The sequence below is a fragment of the Sinocyclocheilus rhinocerous genome, unplaced genomic scaffold (assembly GCF_001515625.1).
Source record: "Sinocyclocheilus rhinocerous isolate Xijiao unplaced genomic scaffold, SAMN03320098_v1.1 scaffold241, whole genome shotgun sequence".
NCBI classification, from domain to species: Eukaryota; Metazoa; Chordata; class Actinopteri; order Cypriniformes; family Cyprinidae; genus Sinocyclocheilus; species Sinocyclocheilus rhinocerous.
Window position 1 is genome coordinate 486,784 of NW_015659312.1, and position 8,522 is coordinate 495,305.

Genomic DNA, 8,522 nt, shown 5'->3' on the forward strand with positions numbered 1-8,522 from the left:
CCCCCGAGTTACGTCTTCTGCCATTTTGGAGAGTACCCAAGAGCGTAATTGACGTAATCAGCGTTGTTTGCGTTCGGGGGGAGAAAGCGCACGCATGAACGTAATCTGCGTAATCAGCGTTGTTTGAGATTAGGGGAAAGCGTGTTTATGCATTGTGATACTCTCTAAAATGGCGGAAGACGTAACTCGGGGGAGATTCAATTGCTGAATAAATTGTTAGTTTTGTTTTCTTTGCGCTCAAAAAGTATTCTCGTAGCTTTGCAAAACTGAAGCGGAGCCCCTGATGTCACATGGACTGTTTTACCGATGTCCTTACTACGTTTCTGGACCTGGGAACATTACAGTTACTTAAGAACATTACATTACATTACTGTCTATGCAGGGTCTGAGAGCTCTCACATTTCATCAAAAATATCTTAGTTTGTGTTCCGAAGATGAACGAAGTTTTTTGGGTGAACTATCCATTTAATAATAATTTGTGGGCGACTATCACCAAACAGGTTTCCTGGCCCTTTTCCCGTCACTTACCTCCTTTTAGTGGCAGTGGGACTGATCCACCGGAGCTTGGATTGGAGCTTCCAGTGGGCACTTCAGTGCGTGCAGTTTTTAGTCCCACGGCTTCATCCAGTGCGGCCCTTTGATCGACCCTCAGCCCTGCACGCTGAGCCTCTGTTACAGTTGCAGCATTGTCAGGGCCCAAAGCCTTCAACTGGCTGACTGACAGTGCCTGAACACAAATGACAAGAGTCACATTTTCTTTACTTACAGAGCAACTCAATTAAAGGTATACTCCACCTAAAAATGAAAATTCTCTCATCATTAACTCACCCTCATGCCATCCCAGATATATGACTTTCTTTTTTCAGATGAACACAAACTGAGATGAATAAAAATACATCTCTGTGAGTTCATGTTATGCAAGTGTACGGGACCTCCAAAGTTGACGCTTCAAAAACCACACAAAGCGAACCCAACGTTAATTCCTATGACCCCAGCTGATGAATCAATGTCTTTTTAAATGAAGCAATAGGTGTGTGTGAGAAAAATACTAATATTTTAAACGTGTGTGCTTCCACATTTCTCACTCAAGTTTCACAACATGCTTACATCAAGGTTTTTTTTTTCTTTCTCACACAACTATTGTTTCACTTCAGAAGACACTGATTCATTAATTGGGATCTTATGGATGACGGTCATGTTCGATTCTTTTTTCCAGTTGAATTATATGGATTCACAGAGATTGATTATTTGGATCCATTGATCTTTCTTTGTGTTCCACAGAAGAAAGTAAGTTATATACATCTGGGATGGCATGATGAGATATTGATGAGAGAATTTTCTTTTTTGGGTGAAGTATCCATTTAAGAACTGGTCAAACACAATAACGGCAAGAAATAAAAACATTAAAGTTTGCAAACGAGAGAGTAAACTTACAGCTAAGCGTTCTGAAGGTATGAGAGGGATGGCGGACGGCTGAATGAATGGCAGGACGCTTGAATTTAGACTTCCCAGCTCAACAGCACTTAAACCAGCTAGAGAGACATTAAATGATAAAGGCAGCTCTCACATTTTAAGCTTGAACTAGTCAAATGTAAATATTCAACAGTATATCACTTAGTGTCCTTTGTATCTCACCAATGATGTTGCCCATAATGCTGACTTGAGCTTCAGTCCAGGTTTCTGGTTTTCCAAACGCAGCCACTGCCTTTTCCTTCAGACGCTCTCTAAAGTTCAGAGGACAAGGAGCACGACCCACTGCCTCTACTGCCTCCCTGGGAAACACACATATCAGACAATCACAAAGACCAGGTCTGTATACAGCATTTGCTTAACAGTGGTTTTGTTGTGCTGTAGTGCATACTTGTAAATGAAAATATAACCACAAGATGTGGAAGTATGTCTAACCTGAAGCTGGGGGAATTGAGCTGATCAATCTGGCCAGGTTGTAGACCACAGATAAACTGTCCTAGTCCCACCATTTCCAGCTGTCCTAGTCCAGCCACACTGATTCCAGCCACCCTTTCAAAGGCCTGCCAGACTGCTGTCCTCTGCAGAATTCATCACTTTCAGTTTTTATGTTTGTTTTTTTGTATATTTTGCATATTTATGCTAAAACCAAAAAATAATAAAAATAAATTAAATCATTCAAATGTTTGGGGTTGGTAAGATATTTAAATGTTTTTGAAAGATGTCTAATGCTTACCACGGCTGAATTTATTTGATAAAAAATACAGTAAAAGCAGTAATATTGTGAAATATTCTTACCATTTCCAAAAATAAAATATTTTAAAATATAATTGATTCCTGTGATGGCAAAGCTGAATTTTCAGCATCATTACTTCAGTTTTCAGTGTCATATGATCCTTCAGAAATCTGTCTATTATGCTGATATGGGGGATCAATAATTGTTCATTTCTTATTCTCATTTAATTTTTCATTTCTTATTATCAATGTTGAAAACAGTTGTTCTGTGATATATGAATGAATAAAAAGTTAATATATTTTAAAATAGATATTTTTGTAACATTGTAAAAGTCTTTACTGTCACTTCTGATAGGTTGAATGCATCCTTGCTGAATAAAAGTATTAATTTCTTACTGTCCCCAAACTTTTGAACAGTAGTATGTATAAATAATTAAATAAATAAATACAAATAAAATTACAAGCTTTTTTTCACAGCATTTTTTAACCACATGTTTTATATACAAATTCTTGATGCTGTTTGGTGACTGAATGTGTGTGTGTGCGTGCGTGTGTGTGTATTACCTGTGTCTGGGTAAAGCTGCAAGCAGTCAGTGTCTCCAGACTGTCCAGTGAGGCAATGCTGAGGTTGGCCAGCTCATCAGCACTGAAGCTCTGGCAGATGCAGCCCAGATTAGCAATCTGGGACTCATTCAACATGGAAACACTCTGCCATGCCTGCCATATACAACAAACATTGGCTTTGACCACTGAAGTCATGCTGTAAAGGTTTTCTTTGATTCTGTTGTTGTGCATATTAGAATTTAAACTTGCTCTGTGTGTGTGTTTGTGTGTGTGTGTGTGTGTGTGTGTGTACCTCCAGAGTTTTTGCTCTGAGTGCAGCCAGTTGTTCTGTGCTGTAATTGGTTATCTCTCCTAATGTTGGCACAGCATCTTTGAAAGTCTGCACAGTCATTTTACTGAGCTGGGTGGGAGTCCAGTATACATTCCACTGTTTGAGGTCCTCAATATATGTGAGTGTGGGCTCGGACACCACTGTGTTAGAAACTGCCACTGTCAAAAAGAAAAAATCAAGTCAAATGGCATGTTTTTAGATAGAAAGATCGTTAATATTTCCACTATTGGTTATTCTCTGAGAACATATCATAACTGTCTGGTTTCAAAAAGATATTGTTTTACTTCCGTATGCGCTCTCTGGCACACATACATTCACGCTTCCTGCGGTTTAGTAGTGTGCTACTCGTTTTGAGCTCAAAAAGTTTGCGATGAAGTGCAGAGAGATCAAACCAAGATCGGAACTCCTTTGGAAGAGGAACCAATGGCTGACTGGGCAAACTGTCCATCAGGTCTGACAGATATGACTTTATCCAGCTCTGCAAGACAGATGAGCAGAATAGAGGGATGGATGGGTAAATTAAAAAGAAAAAATTTTTACTGTGTAAAATTTTGGAGAAAAATAGACTAGTTATAAATAAGACATCTGCTATGGTATGGAGAACTAAAAGTTCCATTTAAAGGGGTCATATGATGGTGCTAAAAAGAACATTATTTTGTGTATTTGGTTTAATGAAATGTTTATGCGGTTTAAGGTTCAAAAGGTTCACATACTGTACATTATTGTTTCTCCTCTATGCCCCGCCTTTTTGAAACACATCCATTTTTACAAAGCTCATCGGTCTGAAAAGCGAGGTGTGCTCTGATTGGCCAGTCTTGTGATTGGCCGAATACCGCAAGCATGTGACAGAAATGTTACGCCCCTCACCATATTGTGATGCTGTGTCCCGGTGCGACGAGACAAAACCAATAAAACCCATTATAAACGAGGCATTTGTTGCATCCAGTGGGGACATAATTACGGATTATAAGTCTTATACTGTCTTTTTACACGTTTACACGTACGTTGCATTGCATCGCGCCGTGTAAACATAAAACCATGTCTGCATTTGTGAAAAGTCCACCGTAAAATGTGTTGCACACACACGAATATTTGGGTTGAACTGTTCTGGAACAGTGTTGTAAATACAACTTAACCACTGATTTCTAGTTGTGTCCTCTTTTTAACTTTTATAAAGAATATCTCTTTGGGTTTGAGACTTTAGTCTTTGCAGCTTTAGGGATCTTATCTATTCACGAACAGCTTGCAACACTCCAAAGAGAAAGGAAAACTTGAAATTGCATCATATGACCCCTTTAAAATAAAATTAAGGAAACAATTATTTATTTATTTATTTATTCATAAGTAAAAAATAAATAACTATAAAAATATTTAAATGTTACACTTAATACTAATATTTATCATAATTATTATAATGTGATTACATTAGAATTATTAAAAAATTATAATTATAGAGTAATTACATATTAATACAAATATAATAATTATAATAATCATCTATTATTAGTTGTTTCATTTTTTAAAATTATTTAACCCTCTACCGCATGATGTAGCCATATGGCAACATACTCTTTGTGTTAATTTCCTTGCCACTGTCTCTTTAAGAGAACATTCTCGTTTTTTTTGTTGAAAAGAAAAAGATTCAAATATTTTTTTCTATAGGTCTATCATAATGCATGCGGTAGAGGGTTAAACATTAAATTCATTTTACATATATGTACATTTAACAATTTAATCCTACTTTTCCATAGTCTACTGGTCATTGCTGAGACTTACTTTGGCTGGCAGCTTTTCAACAGCAGTGTCATTAAGTAACAAAAGTGGCCCAAGCACCCTCATATCTTCCTCTGACCAGTAAGCAGGGTCCCTTGTTCAAAGAAAAGACAAATGCATCATTAACAGCAATGCAAAATGTCTAATTCAAGCACAGGTTTTACTGCTGTGTGACTCAAGGCTGAAAGTAGAAGGCTGTTTAATATGAAGAATTTTTCAGATGTTTAAAATGCTCTAGTTTTGAAGCCACAGCAGGCACAGTCTCTTTAACAATGAAACAACTAAAAAAACACTGATGTGGGATCTGAGGTTTACAGAGGTTATGTGTAAGACTGTGGGCTGTGTGAACCCATTGTGGGTTATGTGTGATTTTGAACATGCTGTTACCCGTAGGTGGTCGTAAGCAGCCTGAACAGATGTTCTTTATACTGTTGCTGGATATACTGACAGGATACGAGAGCCTACAGGGTGGAGTTCAGAGCCGCAGGGTTCAGAGAGGAAATCCAGGCTGGGTCTAACTCACACACCAGAGGGCCTAGAGTCAAAACCTCTGCCGCAGCCAGATCAGACATGTTCCCCTTCTGCACAGATACAGGATACAGGTCAGGACAGGACAGTGCCTGCAGTAGTTCCCAACAGGAGAATCCTTTTCCATTTCCGCTGATGTCACATGGTCTGCATTGTCTACTAGTAATGTTAAGCATCAGCCATTTTGTATTCTACTGTGCTGCTTTTCTATTGTTTTTCCATGTAAACATTCGCTAGATGGACATGATTGATTTTGCAGCATCTTGTGTGTGAGCGATGCATTTATAAATACCTGTGTCAAGTTTTAAAAAGTTACACTTCTAAAAACGTGTGCTTTTCTAAAAGCAAAAATTTGAGACTTAGGGCAGTGGAATAAAAAATAAAAAAAACCACAAGGTCTAGAGACATGTTTTTTAAAAATTGAACTTTTAACTGGAGCACTGTTTTTAGAACTCTCGGTCATACATGAGACACTGCAATAGCTGCTGCAAAAGATGCGATCCCATGCACAAAGGTCAAACACTTCCAACTAGTGCATGTTTACATAGAAAGTCAATGAGAAAACAGAGCAGTCAAATGCAAAAATCAAGAAATGCAGGGTAGTAGAATGAAAAAAAAACACAAAAAAAACAAGGTCTACAGGTGTGTTTTTTAAAAGTTGAAAAGGGTCTGTTTCCACAATGCACTGCAATGGTCGTAATATGAAGTTGCATTCTGCAATGTCTTTTTAAAAACATATTCCAACATATGATACATGCAAAATGTAAAAATATTCAATCTACTCCACTTTACTGCAACGCTGCAATCCTGCAGATTTAAAGTTTGCATTCTTTTAATTCAGCTAAGAGGTCATGCTGTGACATATCGATTTGGAGAGCAGCAAATTTGCATAAGCTTGACTCCTGTCTCCTGCAGTTGCATTAGTATGAATGTAAGTCAACAGAACACAATTGTATTGTGATGCCCATTAAGTCTGAATGCATTCTGGTATGTAATGCACACCATCCAATCAATTTATGATGGATAAGTCTCACTCTGCATTTTTTATTCTCTTTTACTCAGAACTGCCATTGCACATTCCACAGAACTGAAATGGGTTGCAAACAGCAACACGTTAGCTTTAGATGTGTGTGTTTTTTTTTGGACAGGACAAGCCTGTGCATGTGTGTGCACATATTACCAGGCAGCCGATGGCTCTTTTGGTAAGTGCGTAGCGCGCTGGAGAGCTGTTTGGCAGAGAGGACAGGCTGACTTGCTTCATCTTCTCCATGAAAGCAGGACACACAGAATCTGACAGGTTTTGAATCTTCTCTACTCTGAATGTATCATGACAGTATGGATGATGTGAGATGGGACAAGTAAAGAAAAATAATAGCATATGATTTAAACTTAAGTTAAATCAATTTGAACGCATTTAAATCTTAGGTCCCACTTGATATTAAGTGGCCTTAACTACTATGTACTTACATCAAAAAATAAGTACAATGTACTTATTGTGTTCATATTGTAGTGCAAAACACTTTTGCTGCTATTGAGGTGGGATACGGGTAAGGTTAGGGACAGGTTTGGTAGTATGGGTAGGTTTAAAGGTAGGTTAAGGTGTAAGGGATGGGTCAACTGTGTAATTATAAATGTAATTACAGAAATTAATTACAGATGTAATTACATGCAGGTATTTTTAAAATATAAGTACAATGTAAAAACATGTATGTACACAATAAGTGCATTGTACCAAATTATTAATTAAAATGTAAGTACATAGTAGTTAAGGCCATTTAATATAAAGTGGGACCAAATTTTAAGTGTATGTTAATTATGCATATACAGCACTGTTTTGCTCTTACGGTAGATGGATAAGCAGCATAGCTGGGATGGCATGAAGCTCAGAGTTGTTAATGTTACTGAAATATCCTGGTCTCTGTTCCTCCATACTTGCAAAGGCTTTTTGAGCTGTACAGAGAATCTAAGAATGGAAAATGGAGGGGGGGGTTGTAGATTTGATCATGGAAAAGTGGTAGAGCTGATGAAAGAATGTGTGTGGAAAAAAAGAGTGAATATGTGATGTTTACCTGAACCCTGGAGAGCCATGCGCAGGATTTGTTAAGTGTCTGTGCCATTTCCAAAGCATCAGTTCGATTGATTTTTTCAATCATTTCACAAGTGACACCCTGTACAGCCTGACCCAGCTTCCTGTTGACAACACCATGAGCTTGATCAGGATACTGCATCTTAAGGCTGCAGTATATTACATAACTTGTGCACAGATTTTTGCCCCAATTTACATTCTGGACAACTCAACACTAGCTGTTGAAAGTCAAAGCCAGTCTGCAGAATCTAAGCAGTCAAATCGCATAGTGTATGATGAGTACAGACTCCAATTTTTAAACTTCAGACTGTGATATAGTCAGAGGCTATCAAATATTTTTCATACTTTAATCCAATTTTAGAACATTTTAGTTTGTTTTAATTTGTCACGCATCTCCTACCACAAGGCGCACATTTCTGCACAAGTCTGTTGTGGTCGGAACGACTTGAAAGTCTAGTAGTGTGTGATCCTCAGTCGTTAGTGTATGATGCCCAGTTTTTAACTATTTACAAAGTTGGCAAGTGTATGATGCCTAGTGTTTTAAAATCTGCTCCAATTTCAAAATTCATGCAGACAACATTTATTTTTATTAAGATACAATTCTGCTCACGTTTTTTTTTTTTTTTAGTACCAGTTTAATTCTCATTTAGTAATTTTTGTATTTTTTTCTCTTATCTCTCTTATTAAAAAAAAGATTCTTCAAGGTCTACACAAAGTATTGCATAGCTGTATGTTGCAGTCATGGAGTCTCACCGTAATTCGCTAAGGTTGATCCTATTACCCAAAATCTTCTTCAGAAGAAAAGCTGACTACAGAGAGAAATAAGGAAATTAGACAAAAATGGATGGAGTGGTAATGTATTTGGATTTTTATTTTACTATCTAGTGTGTATACTTGAGCACGAGTCCAGCCGCGTCCCTGCAGCTGAGGTCTGCTTTCTCCAGCGTGGACAGAGACAGAGAAGAGAGGAGAGAAACCGGCAACCGCTTCACCAGTTCAGATGCATTTACATCACGACGGAACTGGTGAAGCGGTTGC

At 37.8% G+C, this 8,522-nt stretch overlaps 1 protein-coding gene across 1 annotated transcript in view; it reads right to left on the minus strand.

Annotated features, from left to right (window-relative positions):
* The window catches only part of LOC107723376 (otoancorin-like), a 22,788-nt gene that overhangs the window by 828 nt on the left and 13,438 nt on the right, over nucleotides 1–8,522 (minus strand). Inside the window, 15 exon segments of the mRNA XM_016531961.1 lie at nucleotides 529–727; nucleotides 1,435–1,532; nucleotides 1,636–1,772; nucleotides 1,906–2,048; nucleotides 2,767–2,919; nucleotides 3,059–3,255; nucleotides 3,410–3,575; nucleotides 4,874–4,964; nucleotides 5,258–5,451; nucleotides 6,579–6,714; nucleotides 7,243–7,361; nucleotides 7,468–7,588; nucleotides 8,238–8,293; nucleotides 8,379–8,413; nucleotides 8,416–8,506. Coding sequence (XP_016387447.1) covers nucleotides 529–727; nucleotides 1,435–1,532; nucleotides 1,636–1,772; nucleotides 1,906–2,048; nucleotides 2,767–2,919; nucleotides 3,059–3,255; nucleotides 3,410–3,575; nucleotides 4,874–4,964; nucleotides 5,258–5,451; nucleotides 6,579–6,714; nucleotides 7,243–7,361; nucleotides 7,468–7,588; nucleotides 8,238–8,293; nucleotides 8,379–8,413; nucleotides 8,416–8,506 — 1,936 coding nt within the window.